We start from the raw sequence: 21,478 nt of genomic DNA, 5'->3' as shown, positions 1-21,478 counted from the left end.
GAGGATTTTCATGTCAAGTTTGATCAGCCGGTTCCTATCCATGGAGATAATTTGAGTGCTAATAAATTGACTTCAAATCCTGTGTTTCATGCGAGCACAAAACACATTGAGTTGGAGCATCACTTTATTCGTGAAAAAGTACGAGAATCATTGAGATGGTTGCAGTAAGGAGTGAAGACAATGTTGCTGATATCTTCACAAAAGCACTTCCTAAAGGTTATTTCGAAGATCTACGATCTAAGTTGGGACTAGTTCATCGGACATCACTTTAAGGGGGAGTGTTAGAAATTAAAGTAATAATAATAATAATTAAGAAATCTTTTTGTTATTCAAGAGTCTCTTGAATTGTCCAAACCTCTTGGTCTTATCTCTAGTAATGAGACTCTTCATTTCTCTTAGTTAATGTCTAAGTTTTGTTTTTATTTTATATAAGGTTGTAATGGTGTTCTTATTTCAATAAGTTCAAAAGACAGATTTTCATTCAATGTTATCTTCATTCTCTAAATTTTCTATTCACTTTCTAATATATTTCTTCACGATTCGATCCTGAATTATCGAAATTATGATTCTGACTTCGTTACAAGATTGAAGGACAAATGCCATTGTAAGTTCAACTATCAACAAAATGATAAGTGTTCATTGATTCAATACTAAGATTGATAATACAGAAGAAAAAACAATTAAAAAAATACTTCAATACTATATCATTTGAAAATATTGTATTTAAATTTTTTTTCTGTACATAAATTATGTAATTTTTATAAATATTAAATTATGAATAAAAAATAATATATATATAAGACTCCTTATACATCTAACTAAATTTTAAAAAGAGGAGTGATTGAGAGAGAGAATTTGGTGAGGAAATGACTTGGCATCACCTTCATTGATATTGGTTGGAAAATGTAAAAGTGGGAGGAAAGAGAGAAAAGAGAGAAATTATTTGATTTTTCAGCAAATAAGATTATGCCAAGTCATTCCCTCACCAAATTCTCTTACCAAATTCCCTCACCTAATCATTTCTCTTTTAAAAATATCTTTATATATTATTTTTATATATTATTTCATTTAAAATTGATTCTTATACATTCATTTTTGTTTGAAATTATTCTTTTTATATATATATTTGTTTAAAATAGTTAAGTTGTTTCAATTAATATAGAAGGAAGAATTTAACTCTAATAATAAATAATTTTTATTTGAACGAGTTTGATAATTAATTTAAAATTATTAATCATCTAAGGTTACTTGAGCTATGGTTTGTTTCTTAGATTTGGATTATAACTTATTTTAACTAATAAACACATTTCGTCGTGAAAATAAATTATATTTGTTCTCACCCCCAATTTATTCTCACTAAGGGATAATCTTTATTTTGGTATAAGTCTTTCTAGTCGCTCTATTCAAACATATTACATGTTTTTATTACAATATCATATTTTATATTTCGAGATCTTTATCATATTATTTAAATTTTAACAATAGGATTATCGGACATTTTTGTTCTCTTTCAACATCAATATTTTTATTTGATTAGAGATTACTTTTGATGAGAACACAAACACATAATATCTAGATAGAGAGAAAATGAATGAGTATCAATCTCGTCGTTATCTTAATTTGCAATATTGTTGTCTAGAACTTTGTTCGCAGTAAAATTTACAAAAATAAAAAATGAATACATATGAAAAATTTATGTATATTTTCAATATAAATTAATGTTTTTAATATTTTAAATAATTTTAAATATTAAAAGTGTAAATTCAAATAAAAAATTGTATAAAGAACAATTTAAAAAATATATATATAATTTATAAACAAAATTATTTATAGAGATATATTTAAAACTTAATTATTTAGAAAAAAATATACTTATGAATCTATTAAATAATTATAATAATAATATGATAATGATATTATTATAATATTTAAAATTTCTATTTATTAATAAATACGATCGTATATATATCTATATTGGCCCTAAAAATTAAATTAAATCACTATTTAAATATTTGAAAAGGAGAATTCAATTTTAGAAGACAAGTCAAACTAAACGATAAACAGTGTCGGCGATCTTGTTCATAGACTAACCGGCATAATTGGGAGAACTCGAAGTGACCCTCAAATTTATAAAAACATTAAAATTTATCCTCAATCTTGTTAAGTAACATTATTCTTACGAGAAAATGAAAGACAATTTGACCTTCTAAATTAAATATGACAAGAGACCTCAAAATGTGATTTTATTTTGCTAAATTTAATAAATGCACAACTACTTCTTATATCGTTATTAATTGTATATTAATGTCACGCACGCCTCAAATCCCATCTCCCATTATTGGCTTATGTGTGGCCATAAAGTCACGCACCCCTATCCCATATAAATCCAACATGTTTAAAACCACCGGTAAAAACACACTAAATACATATTTATAATAATTCACTCAAAATAGTTATATTCATTTCAACCGATATCAGATTTTACTATATAAAAAAAAACAAAATTTTGTCTCACACGGTTTATATCTCTAAAATTATGTCTTATTTTATAAAATCTTTAACAACAACTTATTTATAAGGTAAACAATAACATAATAAAACTAAATATATTTAGTTTAGACTCAAAACTGTGGCCACAAGGGGTTAAGCACATTATCCGCAAACACATTTAATCATTTAACTATGCGGCAGAACTTGCAGCCTAACGGGCTCGAACTCAAGACCTCTCAAAGAGGTTAGTGATATCCAACTCTTATTGTCACTAGGCCAAAAGAGGGGATAAAACCATTTAACCAAACCAAACATAATAAATTCTAATTAATTTATGTAGAGTTTATTACAGGTGTAAGTTTTATAATTCAACAATCTCTCACTTAAAGACTAATTTATCATCTCTCAATCGGTAGCGGCTCTCCATCCAATGTCTTAACGAATAAGGCCAACTAAAGCTGTACACAAGTTCAGTTTCTTATTTTTCACAATTTTTGTTAGCATATCAGTTGGATTCTCAATTTCGAAAATCTTCTCAAGTGCTAACACTCTATCTTTTAAAGTTAATCTGATTAAATGATAACAAACTTGTATATGCTATGTCTTTTCATGATAAACTAGATTTTTTGCCAAATTAATGACACTCTGATTATTACATCACAACACACTTCGCTCGTAGTCTTGACCCAATTATAGTAAAAAGGGTTGTACCACATCATCTTCTTAATCTTAGGAGCTTCTATCACAATAATATACCCTGCCTCACACTTTGAAAAAACAACAATCTTTTACCGTTTTGAAACTCAACTAATTACAGTAGCTTTCAGAGTATATATATGTACCATATTGTGTTCTTCCTACTATCAATATCATCACCATTTTCAACATTAACGTATCATTCGAAACCCATATTAGACTTTCGAAAACACAAAGCGAAACTCATACTTCCTCTTAAGTATCGTAGTATTCATTTTACTACATTTCAATATTATCTACCCGGGTTGTTCATAAATCTACTAACAACTCTCACTACATGTGTTATGTATGGTCATGTGCAAACCATCACATATATAATACAACCAATAGTAAAGGTATAAAGAACAATGACCAAATATTTTTTCTCATTCTCTGTTGAAGACGACGGATATTTGGATAGTCTAATATGATTAACTAAGGGAGTAGTAACTAGTTTTGCATCGTACAAGTTGAATAAGCTAAGAACTTTATTCAAATATTCATCTTGTGATTGTTTGAGAACCTCTTTATTTCTAAAAATCTTTCTCCCAATGATTTGTTTTGCAGTACCTAAATCCTTCATTAAAACTTATCAGACAACTTTTTTTTTCAGTTTTTAATCTCATACTAGATTACTCTAGAAATCAACATGTCATCAACATAAATGAGAAAAATAATGTACGATTTATCAAATTTATTGATATAGCATCAATGATCAGCTTCATACCTCATAAAGTTGTTACTTTTCATGAAGTTATCGATTTTTTTTTCTCTTGGAGACATTTTAAAACCATATAGACTCTTCCGAATCTTACACACAACTTCATATTTTCCTTTACTTAAAAAAATATTATGGTTGTCGAATTAAAATCTCTTCATCTAAATCACCGTGAAGAAAATCAGTGTTAACATCCATTTGTTAAAGATGAATGTCTTATTTCGCAACCAAACCCAAAATAGTTTTGATTAACATCATTTTGACAACTAGAGAAAATATATCGTCGTCGTCAATACCTTCCTTCTGTTGGAATTTTTTCACAACCAACCCTTCCTTGTACCAAATGTTTTTATCATGTTCTTCTTTAATCTTGAAGATCCATTTATTGTGAAGTTCTTTATTTTCTTCTAGAAGCTCAGTGATCTGTCAAGTTTGATTCGATGTCAAATAGTCTATCTTGCAGACTCTACTTAATTTATTATTCTGATTGTATTGTTTTCTCATAGCATTCAAATTCACCTATATTTGTCAACAAGATGTAGTTTAGAGATTGGGATCACCTCATGATTGATTTTTGATTTCTTGACGATCTTATCAACTATATAATTGGTGTTTGCTGATTTGTCTTAAGGGCCACAATCTCAATGATTTCATCTTCAATAACACATTGGTCTTCTTTGATAGTCGGTATATATTCAATTGAAAAATCTTTCAAATTAATCGTAGACGTCTCTTTCAATTTATAATCACCATTTGATGTCTTCTTAGCACAATCTTTGTAAAGAACATATTCATTGAAGATGAAATTTATGCTACGAATTATTTTTAAATTTTGATTATCCCATAAATGATAATTAAACTCGATATCACCATAACTAATTAAAAACACTTATTAGACTTTGTATCAAGCTTGCTTCTATCATATTCATTAATATGCAAATCTAATAAACAATCAAAAATTTCAAATAAGAAAGATTTACCTTTTGTTGCTCCAAACTTCTTTTGAGTTCTAAATTCAAGAGGAACATATGATTATCTATTTATCAAGTAAGAATCAATGTTGATAACTTATGTACATAAGGTTTTAGGTAGCCTAGCGTGCAATCTCATATTTTTAGCACGCTCGTTCAATGTTCGATTCATTTGTTCATCTACTATATTCTCTTGAGACATTCGGAGAATAGTCTTCACCATACTAATCTCATTCACAACACAATACTCTCCAAAATCTAAATTGATGTACTCGCTTGTTATCGGATCTCAATCACTTAACCTTCTAATTTGTTTCAATTTCAACCAAAGTCTTCCCCTTCTTAAAAATAACAAATATATTAGATTTGTTCTTCATAAAGTAAAATCATATTTTTTTTGATCTATAAAATTAACGTAGTACTATAATCCGTCAATAGAAAAGATGTGTGCATGTCCAAGGCTGTCAAAATCTCGAGTTGACTCTTAAAATCTTACGACTTTACGATTTCACTAAAGGTTAACGAGTCTGATTTTAAGTAAACTCCTATATAGGTAAACTCTTACGATTTTAAATTTACAATAATAAGATTTTACGATTTTAAGAGTTTATAAATAATTTCAATTTTACGATTTTATACGATTAAAAAATAAATTTATATTTAATTAAAAAATAAATTATTATTAATTCAAATAAATTAATAAATATAATTAATTTTGTAAGTACAATTTTTTTATGTTGTTATTTTCTTATTATTAATTTTTAATTAATTTTATATTTAAATATATAAAATTTTAAAATTGGCTAAGTATAAAATACTTAATTATATATATAAATAATAATAATAATATAACTATTTTTTTAAATTGACTCTTACGATTTCAAGTAAACTCTAAATTTTACGAGTTTACAATTGGCCAACGATTTTACATAAAATCTCGATTTTGATAGCTTTGTGCATGTCCCCGTACATTCGTGTGTACACACACTACTATTTCTTTCTTGAGCTCATTCCCAATCTTTAAAAACTCACATGTTAACATTTTCTAAGAATTTAGTTTTCGCATAACTGATGCTCAACATATTTTAGTTCTAGAATCTAACCATTTTCAATATAACTTTCATCTCATTTTTGTTCATATGGCCTAACCTGTAATGGCATAACTCAATGTTTTTTTGAGTTATCAACAATAATAGTCATTGTCTCTCTACTGTTAATGTCATGTATAACGCTCCAGTTTTGTGACTTTTAGCAATAACTATTGTTCATTTAGTCACCTTCCACGCACCATTTCCACAACTGAAATGATGACCTTCGTCATCAAGTTGTGTAAAGAAAATTAGATCGCGTGTTAAACTTGGAAATCTTCAAAATAAAATTATTTGTCATCTTCAATTTAATGTCCCCATGACAATAATATTTATTGACTCACCATCTACGAGATAAATTTTCTCGTATTTTCCAGCCACATAGTTTTCCTTTAATTCTTTGTGGACAGTGGTGTAGAAAGATTCCCATTAGTCTAAAACTCACGAGTTTATTGGGTTATAAATTAACATAAGCAACAAGTTAGTGATAATTTTTGTAACTACATTGGTTGCATCATTTTTTATCATCACCGTTTATCGTCGGTATTTTTCAATTTCTCTTTAATGACCCTACTTATCACAATTTTAGCAATCAAATGTCCGCCACACTTGGATTGACTCCTCTTGTTCCTCGACATAAATTTTCTATTTGCTTCGATTGAAATTTTTATCATTAATTCTACCACTATTTTCAACATATAAAACATAATTTTTTAACGTTTCACCATAATCAATATATTTTACGAACCTCTTCAGCTAGAACACAAATTTTTATTTCAATAAATTTTAATTTAGTATTTCCAATCGAGTTACTATTCGTTACCCTCATAGGTTCTTAACTATTCGGTAGAGATGTTAACAAAATCAGGGTACTAATTTCGTCCCCAAAACCAATCTCAACAAATAGCAATTGATTCACAATTTTATTAAATTCGTTCAAATGAGTAATTACAGAAGTACCATCGATCATTTTTAAGTTAAAGAGAATTTTCATTAAAAATACATTTTTGTTAGTACGTGGTTTTTCTTTTTTTTTTTTGGGGGGGGGGGGGGGGGGAAACAGCTTAGTGCCATTTCATTAAAAAAATCCAAAAGAGGGAAAAAAATACAAAAGTTTAAGATCAGATCTAGACAATTTCTAGATTTGACAATGAAACAATAATTGAATTACAGACAATAACAATAATCAATTAGCGCCTACAGCGTTTTTACTTTTATTCTACTTGTGACCTTCTCAAACGAAATATCCCATATATGGCAGAGCTTTCTATTCTTGTCATTCCTTTCGATTCCTCTCCAGGATTGAATGAGTGCATTTCCATCTGAAGTTATATCTCTCCAAATATCTTCAGCGGTTCTACTTCTTCCACTGTGAGTTCTTGAATTTCTTTCTTTCCAGATATTGTAGATTACTGCTCCAAAGTAGCATTTCAACATACTTACATAGAAGGATCTTCCTTTTGCTTTATTCTTCATCCACTCTTGGATTTCTTCCCATATTCTTGGAAAGTTGATGATGTTCATGTTTGCAGCATACATCCTCCAGATTTGTATTACAAAAGAGCATTCCCCAAATAAATGGTTTATGCTTTCCTCAACTCCCGAACATAGGACACAATTGATATTAGGAATGTTTATATATTTTCGAATTGTCTTTTGTTGTCAACCTTTTCCTGTATACCAGCCAGAGAATAAATTGGTGACGAGGAATAATCTTTGGAGACCATACCACATTATGCCAATCTACCTCCTGTCCTCTTGTTCTAACAATTTCCCATGCCTTTCTTGTTAGTACGTGGTTTTTCATACATATCAGAGAGAGTTTTCATTAGACTCATGATGTTCTTCTCCTATAGCTATGTTGTGAATAATAGTCTTGGCTAGTGTCAATTAGACAACTCTCAAAACCTGTCTATCAAGAAGTTTTCATTTAGTTTCACCCATCTTCTCTAGTTTCTCACTCAAACGATAATGAAAACTTTTTCTATAGAGATAATCTTTAATTTGCATTCTCCAAAATGTATAATATGTTCCATCGAATTTTTCAATGTCGTGTCTTATATTGTTTTTGTCCGTCTCGTTTCAAATGTTCTCATCTAGCCTAATGACTCTGATACGTACCAGTTGTTAAGATTTAAGTGCCGAAATCCAACATATTTGTAATAATCTATAAAAATGCAAGAAAAAAATAACACAAGAAACGCAAATTTATAGTGATTCACTCACAAAACTATGTATATTTCAGTTGTCACAAAATTTCACTATAAAAAAATGAGTGTCCAATTTTTAAATCATATTGTTTATCATTCTAAAATTTTGTTTTATTCTATAAAACACTTAACAACTACATGTATATATGTATATGTTCCATAAATCAATAACGGCAACTTACTACCTTAAAATAAATAAAAATACAATAATAGTTAACACATATGCATAATGTGTTGAAATTTTAAACTAATTTCATTAACTAAATAGAAATGAGAATTTGGATAAATAAATTAAATATAATTTGATCCAAATAAATATAAATTCATACCAAATTTAAATGTGAATTTTTGGTGAAGTTTAATGTTAGTGGATAAGGTCGAATGTCAATGGATAAGATCGAATGCCAAGAGTCTTGAAATATCAAGAGTCTAGGAATGACAATTGTTAGATGAATTATCAGTGGTTGGATTGATAAATGAGTTTATTGTGATGATTTAACTTTCAACTATAAATATTCCCTTCATGTTGGAATTCTTAATATATATCATATATCTTCTTCACTCATTTCATTATTTCTTTAAAATTTGAAAATTATTTTTTCTTTGTTTTCTTGAGTGTTCTTACAATTCGTCACTCGATCGAGTGTTCTTCGAGTATTGACTCATCGTATTTTTATTGAAACCCGGTGATTGATTTAGGTACTTTGTCAAGTTTGTTGCGTAGTGATTTCGGTGTTGAATCACTACTAGATTCGTTACACCTTGGGAGGCAGCCATCTGTGATAAACTTTAGTACAAAAGGAGACGGTAAAATTGTTTTAAGAGAAATGTGTTAATCAAATGCCTCGAGTTAATATTGTATTCTAGTGATTTCTTTCTTTATATATTTTATTTACTTCATTTATTTGTAATATCATTATATATACATTTTTTGTAATTTATTAAAAACATGATATCTAACAATTTGAAAAGAGTTTGTGTGCTAAGTTATTTAATAGCTTGTGTGTTAAGTTATTTAATAGCTTGTGTCATTAAATTTTTTGTCTTTAATATTTCAGAAATACGAGTTGCGATGTTTTAGAAGAATCGATTAATAAAGACAAGTCTTTATTATATACGAATATATATTAATTATTAACATTTTTCTTGGGTTGTGAAAAGCTTAATTTTATAAGGTAATGTATGTTTGGCATATAATTTTTTCTTAAAAAAAATGGTATATTCAATATACAAGCATTATCTTGAAAATAAATTAGAAAAACAATAATTTATTTTTTTTAATTAAAAGTTTGATAGTTACTAAAATTATTATTATTAATAAATGAAAAGGTAACTAAGAGATTAGTTAATAATTTTTAGAATTTTTAGAAAATTAATGATTATATTTGTTAATAATAATTAAAATTAATTATAATTGAAATATATGGTTTTAGTTTTAAAATAATTAATTATAATTTATACCTTCTTAAATTAATTAAACGCGATAATTAATAAGAAGGTGTGACTGTGAATACTAAGTACTAACTAAGAAGAGATGATCTATTTATTTTATGAGTAATGATATATACAACACTCTTATACAACATCTTCATATAACACCTACCTCATTTGGAAAGAAATAAAAAATATTTTTCTCTCTCTTGTATTTTTTTTAAGATATATTTTCTATTTCTTTCCAAATGAGGTAGGTGCTATACGAATGTGCTGTATAAGGGTGATGTATATATCATTACTCTTATTTATATATTACATTTTTATTATGATGTTAAGATATCATTTTTAAATGTGTATATATTTGTTTGTTGATAGAGTTGAGTCAAGGAAAAAGAACAAATTTTTCTAATTAAAGGAATAGAATGTTGTAATAGCGATAAACTCATAATTACGCGGTACTAATAGAAACTAGGAAAATTTCCGTACGATGCACACGGATAAAGATAAAAATAAAATAAATTAAAATAATAATAATAATATTATTCAATGTTTAAAATTATTAAAATAAAAAATATAACGCTCGCATTCCACATTTTATTCACTTCGATAAAATAACTTATTTTTTCACATGTTTCATCACATATTTTTTCCGAATGAATCTCTCATTTCGTGACTTTACATTTTCACTTTGTCAATCAAATATTTGATTCATATTTTTTAATAATTAGCATCGTGACCTCACACTTTGGTCAATTAAATATTTGATTCATATTTTTTAACCACTTTCAAATGATACCGGTCTATTATCCATCGACAAACCACATCTCAATCACATTTGGTTAAACGTTGTACTTGTTTTGTTAGATTGTAAGTTCGAAACCTACAAATAACATTTTAAAATTTATTTTTAAAAGTTTTAAGGGCGGGTCAACCCAGAATCCGACCCAAGTATTCATTTACTCTCACATAAATATTCAAATTAACCACAGCTCTCGACCCGACAATCCGGACACTTTAAAAATTAAGCATTATTATATATATATATATATTAGTTAGTTAAAAATTTGAACTTTTATTATTAAAATATCTCGCGTTCATCAAATTTGGTGTTGAATCTTAAATATAAAGTGTTGTTAGCCTAGTTGGTTAAAGAGTTGTACTTGTTTTGTCCGTTTTAAATTTATGAGAGGGTCAACTCACAATTCGACTCAAGTATCTATTTACTCTCACATAAATATCCAAATTAATCACAGCTCTCGACCCGGCAATCCGGACACTTTAAAAATTAAGCATCATTATATATATATATATATTAGTTAGTTAAAAATTTGAACTTTTATTGTTAAAATATCTTCGTTCATCAAATTTGGTGTTGAATCTTAAATATAAAGCGTTGTTAGTTTAGTTGGTTAAAGGGTTGTACTTGTTTTGTTAGGTTGCAAGTTCGAAACCTACAAATAACATTTTTAAATTTATTTTTAACCGTTTTAAGTTTATGGGCGGGTCAACCCACAAAATCCGACCCAAGTATCCATTTACTCTCACATAAATATCCAAATTAAGCATCATTTTATATATATATATATATATATATATATATATATATATATATATATATATATATATATATATATATATATATATATATATATAACTTATTTGGTTATAGATCTCAATAATAAGATCTTATTTGATTTGATCTTACAACGAAAAATCTTAATTGATTTGAGAAATGATTTGTCATATATGATGACATCATTAAAATCAAATTCAAACGTGCAATTAAAAATAAATGTTTAAGCTACTTCGGGCAAAAATGTTTGAATCATTATGATTTCTTTTGTAGAAATCATGTGACATGATGATGAATATTTATTTGTTTAAATATTATAATTTCTTTTATAAAAATAATATGTTGAAATGAATATTTTAATTAATAACATAATAGTTTCTTATATAGAGATTATGCGAAGAATAATTTATATTTATGAATGATTTATTCCATTATATAAAAATCAATAACAAAAACCAAACATTAAACCAGCTCAAAATGTATTCCTGAGTTTCTATGTCTATCTGAATGAGTGTTTCATTTGAAAACATCAAAAGTTCAGATCATGAGATCATATATATATATTTGAAAATTCAATTTAGTAAAACACATGAACACTTAATATAAATTTAGGGTTTAGAGGGGTTGGAATGAAATTGAAATGAAAATTGAGGATGAAATGAAATGAAGTGAATTTATTAGATATATGGGGGTACGTACGATCATTGAGGTGACAAGATAGTGAGGACAGAGCACTATTATGATCAGTTTTCAGAGAGTTGCTCTCCAAAGTCTAGCCTGCAGGAGGCTAAAATAGAAACACCCATTTCATTTCATTAAACATCATTGTTTCATTATTATATATACTATTCCTTTCAATTCCATTTTCTTTATATACATACATCAATGAATTCATGATAATATATATTTTTTTAAATATACACTAAAATACCTTAATTTAATTGGTTGATTAAATAAAAAAAATTATTGTCTAAAGGTGGATGGATATAGTTATTATCAAGATCTTCTTAGAACGTTATGTTTTAACATTCTTAAATTTGTTGCTAATAATGTCGATAATTTAATGTCAAAGATTTTATAAGGCTCAAATAATTATTCATTAACCATCTTGTCAAAAGATTGATTAAATAAGTTGGAAAAATCCAAGAAATGTTGGACACTTGGATATAATTGGATAATTATTCATTAACCATCTTGTCTAAGTTTCGCTTTATGTGTCCATGTTATAGAATTTTCAGCGAGCTGTATAGTTCATATGGGTTTATAGACTATATTTGTCTAGTTGGTTAATCAAATGAACATACTGTCCAATGCATGTAGCATTTGGGGGAATTATATTGAGATTTACTCTCAATGGTGCAAGTTTTTAATAAAAGAAAATGACTTAAAAATTTAGAAACCTTTACAAATAATAAGTCATATTTATAGAGTTATCATCGTCAAATAGTTCTAAGGGCTTATTTGTATAAATATAAATTATATGAATCATAATTTATTTAATTTCATTAAAACGACATTACGGAGATTATTGTAACTATACAATTCAATGTGTAAATTTAATTATAATACATTAAATATCATAATGGAGAATAACCTCCTACATTCAATATGTAATTGTAAATGTTGCAATGTACAAATTAAATCAAATAAATTAATTTGTACAATATATTAAATAAAACAATTTATACCACAACGTGGGTTACATTTTATTTGTTATATGAAATTAATTAAATCTTATAGACAATACATTAGTATATTAATATTTATGTAGTGAGTTATCGACTTAGGATCAACGGAGTTATTAACACTAAGCATAAGAGATAATGATTTTATTAGTTTTAGACATTGTTACAAGTTGTTAGATGAACATGTTCTATTCAATTCCATTTGGGTCAAGTTAAAGGGTAAAAACGTCTTATCCAAAATTATAATTTTTGGTTTAAGCACTGTTAAGTATTAATGAACATATTCATATCTATGAAGGTTGTATGAAAAATAGATGCAGAAGGATAGTTGTTGTCATGTGCTGTGATAATGCGAAGACCACCAATCTTCTTTTATATTGTATTGGAGATTCTCCAGTTGAAATCTGGAATTTATTTCGAAACATTAATGAGATTGAATTTGTGACATAGAATTTAGAATCTATAAGGGACTTCTGAACTTATTTAGATTAAATTCCAATAATTAAGACCTTGTTTGGACTGAGGTTTTTTTACGAACCTAAAAGAAGAAAAAGAAATAATTGTTGATAATTTTGAGTATATAATAATTATTTTTGATAAAAAAATTACTTAAAAATATTAATATATATAAATAAAATATTAATATTATGTTTCCTAAAATAAAATTTAAGTCTGAATACGCATGAGAAATGGTCTTTCACAGATCCCCATGGAATTTAATTCAAAGGGGAGGTAATTCTTTTTGTTTATTGTTTTAAAAGCACTTGCTTTATTGCTTACATTATATATTGTCTCAGACTCTTTTTCTTTTTGTTTGTTTGTTTGTTTGGATCCATACATTATTAAATCTCATTTTAATTGTTTTATTATTTTGTATTATAATATATTGAGAGAGAGAGAATGAAAAAGAGATGAGTTCAGGCATTCAGTAAAGGTTGGATTTTGGTCAGATCGTATGGTAGATTTTCTTGCTTTGAGTTCTGCCGCTAGACAACAAAAAAGATCCAAGTTTCAAAATTGGAGGGAAAACTCCATTACTATTCTCTAATTAGGCCTAGTTTCATTCACTTAATTATACTTTTTTTTTTTTTTTCTTTCACAAAACCCAGTTTGAAATGATTTGGATTTTCTTATGTATACATTATCTAAATACCTTTATAATTGGTAAATATTATTTAATAATTAAATTATAAAAGTATTTAAATAAGGATAATTTAGTAATTTGTGTTAATAAATATAATAATTTGATTACGAAGAAGAAATAATTTAGTTTTTGAGTCAAATGCTCATATAATTTATTTGGAGTGCTTCTTTCATATTACTTTTTGTTTTTGTAATTTTATTTGGATTTTGGAATAATATTTTTATTTAATTTCACTTTTTAAAAATTATTTTTTAAAAGTTTAATAGCCATTTTATTATTTAAATAGATGAGAAAAAAAATATTAAATAAAGAATATTTTGGTTTTTAGATATATAAAATGAATGTTGAGATATATGAAGTGAAAAGAGAAAAAATATTAATTTTTGAATAAAAATTCTATAAAAATTCAATTTCAACCTAGCTCTGAAAGTCTAAACAATCTTAACAAAATAAACTAAAAAATATTTAAATTACCTATAAATTCATTTTATAGATTATATTAATACATATAAAATTATCAACTCTATGAAGCTTTTATTTTTTTTAATAGTTGAGTTTATCCACAGACTTTTAAATGAATTTTTGATACAACGTAAACACTCAGCTTATTCGCATTCACTCCAGAATATCCTTATATACAATGTAAACACTCAGCTTATCCGTTCCAGATTATTCTATTCGTAAGTTTAATATAATTCAGCTTAATTAACTTATTCGAGAGGAGTGAGATATTGAATTTTTTTGTTTAAACACAAAATATGTTTAATTATAATTTGTTGGGTTAACTTATTATTTAAAATTATTTTATTAGATTATTACAAAACACACTAAACATAACTGTAAATCTAACTAAAGTTGAATCAAAAGTGCCCTCTAATTTGAATCAAAACAAAAGTTTAACCTGATTCAGTTTATTCATTAATTGTCCTTGTGCATTTGTTAGTGTAGCCCATTTGATACTAGTTCACTAAAATTTATTTTAAAAATTATGATAGCAGAATAAACTGAATCAAACAAGATTTTACTATGAATAAATCACAATTGTTTTAGCAAATAAGATATTGCCAATAAATAAAATTAAATATTCACGATCTTTCAACAAATAAGCAAATATATAATTTTGAGCACATAAAAAACGATAAAGTAAAAGTATAAAAATATAATAAGGTGAATCAAACTAGCCCCTAACCAAATGAGCCGATGTGTATGATTAGTTTATTTCTTAACCCAATGATTGAGAGTTTGGCTACAACTATTTGATCTTCCATTTTCTTTCTCCCCTCAAAAGAACAAAACTTGACAACAAAACAATGGAGAAAATGAAACACATGAGTAATGATGATGATCATCATCATCATGTTAACAACAACTGGTTAGGTTTCACTCTTTCATCAGAACCTTCTTCTTCTTCTACTACTTCCAGACCCATAACCAGCTTTCTCCATTCCTCACCTTCTCATTTCAACTTCCCACCTTCCATTTATGGAGAAAATGATCATGGAAACAATTTTTGCCCTCCTTTGACCGTTATGCCCCTCAAATCTGACGGTTCCCTCTATCTCATGGAACCTTTCTCAAGATCAACTCAACCTCCCCATCATCAAGGTTCACTCTTCTTATTCTTATATCTATATGTTAGTTTTTGTAATGGGTATTTTTGACATTTACTATTCCCTCTCTCTCTCTCTTTAGGAATGGGAACAATGGAGCCATTTGCTTTGAGCTTGGACAGCATCTACTACAATAATCATGAACCAAACGGTCAAGATTGTTTCAATCATTCCCTAAACAAAGATCATCACCAACATCAACAGATTGATAATCATGATCAGTCTACACTACAAATTTACCAAAATATCCCCACATCAGTATCACAACCACCAACAACAGCCAGAAGTATACACATTCATGAGATAATGCTGCAGAATGAAGGGCAATATGGTGATTTACATTCGCTGAGCCTGTCGATGAGCCCTGGCTCGAGCTGCGTGACAGCTGGCGGCTCACAGCTTTTTTCTCCAACGGCTAATGTAAATGGCGGCTCGATCATGGAGCCGTCTAAGAAGAGAGGAGCCGATCAGAAGCAGATTGTTCATAGGAAATCGTTGGATACGTTTGGACAGAGAACCTCTCAGTATAGAGGTGTCACCAGGTTTGCTACTCTAAACTAAGGTCTTGTTTGTTTTCATATTAGATTCTAACTAAACTTTCATTTATCACTTAGGGCATTAGTTAGAAGTGGATACCAAACAGCACTTAGGGCTACTTTGATATTCATTTATTTGGTTTTTTTCCTTTTTTTTTCTAAAAAAATCATGTTTGATTAAATTTTTGTAAAAAATAAGTTTTTACGGTGAAAAGTTAAAAATATCTTCATTTTCTCTTCTTACAATGAAAGATAAATTAATTTTAAATAATTAAATAAAAAGTAACTTTGGTATTTAAATAGATGTTTGAGTTTTATGATACAAAAAAACCCAAAAAATCATTACAACAAACAAGGCCTTAATGAGATAAAATTCATTTTGTTATTTTTTTTATTTAACATTTATTCTCTGGTTAAAAAAATCACTGTCAAAACATAAAAATAAACCATCAAATTTAATATTAAAAATGATTTTTTTAGTTTGGTATAAATTATTTACAATGTTATGAGTTAGATTATTTTTTGAATAATAATTTGGATAATAGTTTATTTTTGTTGTAGATTGTTTTTTAATAATATATTATTATCTTGTTGCTTTATTTAGTATGAAGGGATATGGATATATAATGGATGGATGTGAAACTATACTAACAAAGTAAACTAAAGGGTATTTAAATAACATTATTAGTTTATATTTTAAAATTTATATAAAGGTATTTTACTATTTTTATTAATGCTCATATTGAATTTTTTTTATAATAAAATTCCAAGAGAACAAGACTAGTTAGAACATAACTGAATACTAGCAGCTTTAATTTATAGGGGAATTTCTTGTATTTTAGCCTAAGAAGCATTTTTATATTCTTGAAATGGGTATTATTTAAAAGGCAATGAAATATCCAAAGGGTAATATTGAAATAATTTGGTGGGTTTATAGGCATAGATGGACAGGTAGGTATGAAGCTCATTTATGGGACAATAGCTGCAAGAAGGAAGGGCAGAGCAGGAAAGGAAGACAAGGTTAGTAAAATCTTCATATTTTCTATTTTTGGAAATTTCTTATTTTGTTTTCATTAAATAATTCCAACTCTTTCCTTCTCATCATGTCCATTTTAAAATAATCTCATAATTGCTTTGGAACAACAAATCAATGGCCATGATCAATCAATCCACAGTTTACTTGGGTAAGTTATAATTCATTAGTTAATTAAATCTTGATTAGATCATAAAACAACTAATTTTAATTAATATGAAGGAGGTTATGACATGGAAGAGAAAGCCGCCAGATCTTATGACCTAGCCGCTCTAAAATACTGGGGTCCGACCACCCATATCAATTTTGGGGTAATTTTGTACTTTTCTTTTTTATTTGCTTGCAATTTTTCATAACAAAACCATGTTATGTTATGTTATGATTGATCGATCTTTGTAGTTGGAAAATTACGAGAAAGAAGTTGAGGATATGAAGAACATGAGTCGTCAAGAGTACGTCGCTCACTTAAGAAGGTATGAATTGTTTAATTCGCTACGATTTGTGGGTGGAAACTTGAATTTGACAAATGTTTGCAGGAAGAGCAGCGGGTTTTCTAGAGGAGCTTCAATATATCGTGGAGTGACCAGGTCTATAATTTTTAAAATTAATTTGAATTATTATTATGTTGGTTTATATATGAAGTTAAAAGATTTTAAATTTTTATTTTCATATTAGACATCACCAACATGGAAGGTGGCAGGCAAGAATTGGGAGAGTTGCTGGTAACAAAGATCTTTATCTTGGAACATTTAGTGAGTATAAATAAGCTTGATAATTATTTCAATTATTTCAATCATTTTTATTATAATATTTGTTTAGATGATCTATAGATTATTTGGAAAGCCAACAATTAATTACTATTTTATCTTTCTATTGCTGTTTCAAAAAAATTAATAGATAAATTAAGGCCTAGTTGAATGAGGTTGAAAAACTATATTTTTGTATCCATTTACTAATACAATAGATGGGTTTAATTTATTTTTTGTTACGACTTACAATTTTATTCACTTTGCAGGTACACAAGAGGAAGCTGCGGAAGCATATGACGTGGCCGCGATAAAATTTCGAGGGGTTAGTGCTGTGACGAACTTCGACATATCAAAGTACGACGTCCCAAAGATAATGGCAAGCAATACCCTCCTAGCAGGAGAGCTTGCTCGTCGGAAGGAGACGTCGGATCCAAGATTGGAGGCTTCCAATTCGAGGCAAAATGAGGATGGAACCGATATTGGGGGATCGAATTTGAAGATGGATATTTATCAAGAAGGTAATCTAGTTCCTGAAAATGGTTTGATCAATTGTAATTCATCGGCTGTGCTTGTGAGTAACTCGGGTAGCTCAAGAGAAGGCGAGCATGGTCTTGACAAAGAAGAAGAAAATGGTGGGAATGCGTATTGTTTCTCGTTGAGGCCTACTCCTTTGTCGATTCATGGGCCCGTATTTGCAGCGTGGGCGAATGCATCATAGGTTTTTTTTAGGTATTTCTTCCAAATCAGAATGATGTCGTTTTACTTGTCACTTTGGGTGAATTTCGGGTATTTTCATAACAAATTAGTAGCTAGTGGGACTTAGAAGGATAGTTGTTGAAGGTTATTATTCTTCTTCTTCTTGTTATGTGACTTTGTTATTTTGACTAATTCAAAGTGATCCCATTTTCATTATTTCAAAATTACTTATATTGTTTGTTTCACATAATGATGTAAAATAGGACCAACTTTTGACCAAAACAAAATCATGATCCATCTTTTTCTTTGTTTTCTACTTGAAGGATGAAAAATATAGATCTAAATGAGATTCGGATTGGCCATAATATCTGAAGTTTTCTATAATAATAATGGCTAGTCTACACAACTCTAAATTTGTGTGTTGATTTTTGCTATCTGATCTTAGATATTGGTTGTAGGTTATAACCCAATTTAATGGCTTACTTCACAAGAGCACAAAAAACCAAGGTTTTGAAAACCGTTTCGTTCATCAACCCGGTTTTTGTGCTGTACTTCGGTCCGACCGGTTCAACCGGTTAAAAATAAATTTAAATAAATTAATACATAAATTATATATATAAATTAGTTAAACATATAAAAATAATCAAATAAATACTAATTGAACTTAATAATTATCAATTAAATTTATATTATACCAAATATCCAATAATTCTCTACAATACAATTAACAAATAAAATAACCAATACAATTAACAAATAAAATAACCATAAGTTAAAGCAAAAATAAGTTAAAAGCAAAAGGAAAAACAAAAAAAAAGTAATAATAATTAATAAATATAGGCTTACAGTCACAAAGCTCACAGCTGAGCTAGTGAAGTACTGAGTACGAGTACAGACAAAAAAAAAAAAGTTAAATATTATTATAATAATATTATAATAATAATTATATAAAATTTATATAATTTACCTTTCCAACCGGAAAAAACCGGTTTGTTTTTCAGGTTAAGCCGGCTGGTCGGACCGGATTTTGACCGATTCGAAAGGTGACCGTTTTGAAGGTAAAACCCGGATCGCTCACCAAACCGTTTCGCGGTCGGACCGGTTGAACCGCCGGTCGGACCGCGTATTTTAAAACCTTGCAAAAAACTTAACAATTATCACACAAAGTTATAACATTTTATGATTACCAAAAGAATACTAGTTTATAGAATTTCTTTTATATATATATATATATATATATATATATATATATATATATATATATATATATATATATATATATATATATATATATATATAATTTTTTTTTTAAAAATAAGTCTTTTCATTTCCTTAATTAATATTTAATTGTCTAAATAAATGGTATGTTGAAGCTGTAAAGGTCAGTCAAATTTGATTAATTTGTTTTTATTTTGTTTTTGAAAAAAAGTGAGGAATACAATTAATTATTTATGTTGAAACTATAAAGGGGCGGTCAAATATGAGTGAAATTTGATGCGTTGACCCTATTACTTTATTTAGGGAAATGATCAACGCTCAATAAAATTTACTGAAAGGATCAAAGCTCAATAAAACATACTAAAATGACAATTTCTTTTGTGTTATGATGAAAATATTCCGTGTGACGCGATGAAACTTTAATTCGTCATATAAATTTTTAATTTTTTTAATTTCTTTATTCTCCGCCATCTCTCTAAACCTAAGCTTTGACCAACGACAAACGGCTATCGGCGAACGACGAACACAACGACGGACAAAACCCGTTCAATATTATGTGATTTATGTTCTTATTTCCATTATAGTTGAATTGAATATTTTTGTGTTTAATTTCTAACAGATTCGAGACTTAATTCATGTGATTCGAGATGCTGTTGGTTGTTGCTGCATTTTGTAAGTTGTTGGTTGAATGCAAGTGATGATATTTCTGCACTTTTTAAGTTGTTGGTTGAATGTAGATGATGATGAGGTTGGATGCGGTCTCACATTGATTCGGTCCCGTCTCGTGATTCATGTGATTCGGTCCTGTCTCGCGAAGGCAAGCTCGTCTCGCGACGACAAGCTCGTCTTGCGATGGGTAGTCGCGTCTCGCGATGGAAGTCGAAGAGGCGCGCATTTCTACACGCGCCAAACTCTATTTATAAATATGACACGATGACTCTTCCGACTCGTCTTCTCGTTCCTTCATCGTCTTCATTAATCATGTTAGTTTTAGTTTTTGGTTTAGGGTTTATGTTTAGGGTTTAGCCAAAGTCGGTCTCGTCTCGCGACGGTACATGTTTAGTGTTTAACCAAAGTGGGTTGCGTCTCGCGACGATTTATGTTTAAGGTTTAACCAAAGTTGGTTCCGACTATTGTATTTGTTATTATTGTTGTTTTGTTGTTAAAAGTTTTCACCTACATTGTTGTTCCTTTTGTAGATGACAAAAACCATAATTTCTGACTTTCCTAGTAGGATTTCTTGAAAATGCACCCTCAACCTCAAAAAGATAGCTGACAAGTTGGATAAAATGGATCTTATGAAGAGGGCTCTGAATACCCAATTCAAATATTTATTTAAAGCCCCGGGATTGCTATTCTCATGAACAATAGTCCATCAGATGCTGCTTAGGAAGGTAAAGTCTAACTCGAAGGAGATGATTTTCATGGTGAATGGGGGGAACTGATTTTTGGTATGAAGGAGTATGTCATGGTTAGAGGCCTTAACTTTGACAGATTTCTTGTGGTGAACGAAGAAGATCAATGTCGAGGTTGTCCACCTTCATTGATTAAATATTTTAACAGGAAAATGATTGCACGAATGAACAAC

At 28.3% G+C, this 21,478-nt stretch overlaps 1 protein-coding gene across 1 annotated transcript; it reads left to right on the top strand.

Annotated features, from left to right (window-relative positions):
• Positions 1–15,348: 15,348 nt before the first annotated feature.
• On the top strand, positions 15,349–18,894 carry LOC124922249 (AP2-like ethylene-responsive transcription factor ANT). The gene is made up of 9 exons (XM_047462982.1): positions 15,349–15,653; positions 15,741–16,200; positions 17,132–17,214; positions 17,370–17,378; positions 17,450–17,538; positions 17,627–17,700; positions 17,764–17,814; positions 17,903–17,979; positions 18,243–18,894. Exons 1-9 carry the CDS (start codon positions 15,359–15,361, stop codon positions 18,692–18,694), a joined length of 1,590 nt encoding a protein of 529 aa, XP_047318938.1. The 5' UTR covers positions 15,349–15,358; the 3' UTR covers positions 18,695–18,894.
• Positions 18,895–21,478: the final 2,584 nt, after the last annotated feature.

The sequence above is a fragment of the Impatiens glandulifera genome, chromosome 1 (genome assembly GCF_907164915.1).
Source record: "Impatiens glandulifera chromosome 1, dImpGla2.1, whole genome shotgun sequence".
In the NCBI taxonomy this organism is placed as follows: domain Eukaryota; kingdom Viridiplantae; phylum Streptophyta; class Magnoliopsida; order Ericales; family Balsaminaceae; genus Impatiens; species Impatiens glandulifera.
Note: the sequence above shows the minus strand (reverse complement) of the source record. Positions and strands in the feature narration are given on the sequence as shown.

Bases quoted from the DNA above. Each gene is read 5' to 3' on its own strand.
- LOC124922249 (XM_047462982.1), top strand. From the start codon at position 15,359: ATGGAGAAAATGAAACACATGAGTAATGATGATGATCATCATCATCAT. The intron at 15,654-15,740 runs GTTCACTCTTCT...CTCTCTCTTTAG, and splicing joins TCAACCTCCCCATCATCAAG to GAATGGGAACAATGGAGCCA. The intron at 17,815-17,902 runs GTCTATAATTTT...TTTTCATATTAG, and splicing joins ATATATCGTGGAGTGACCAG to ACATCACCAACATGGAAGGT.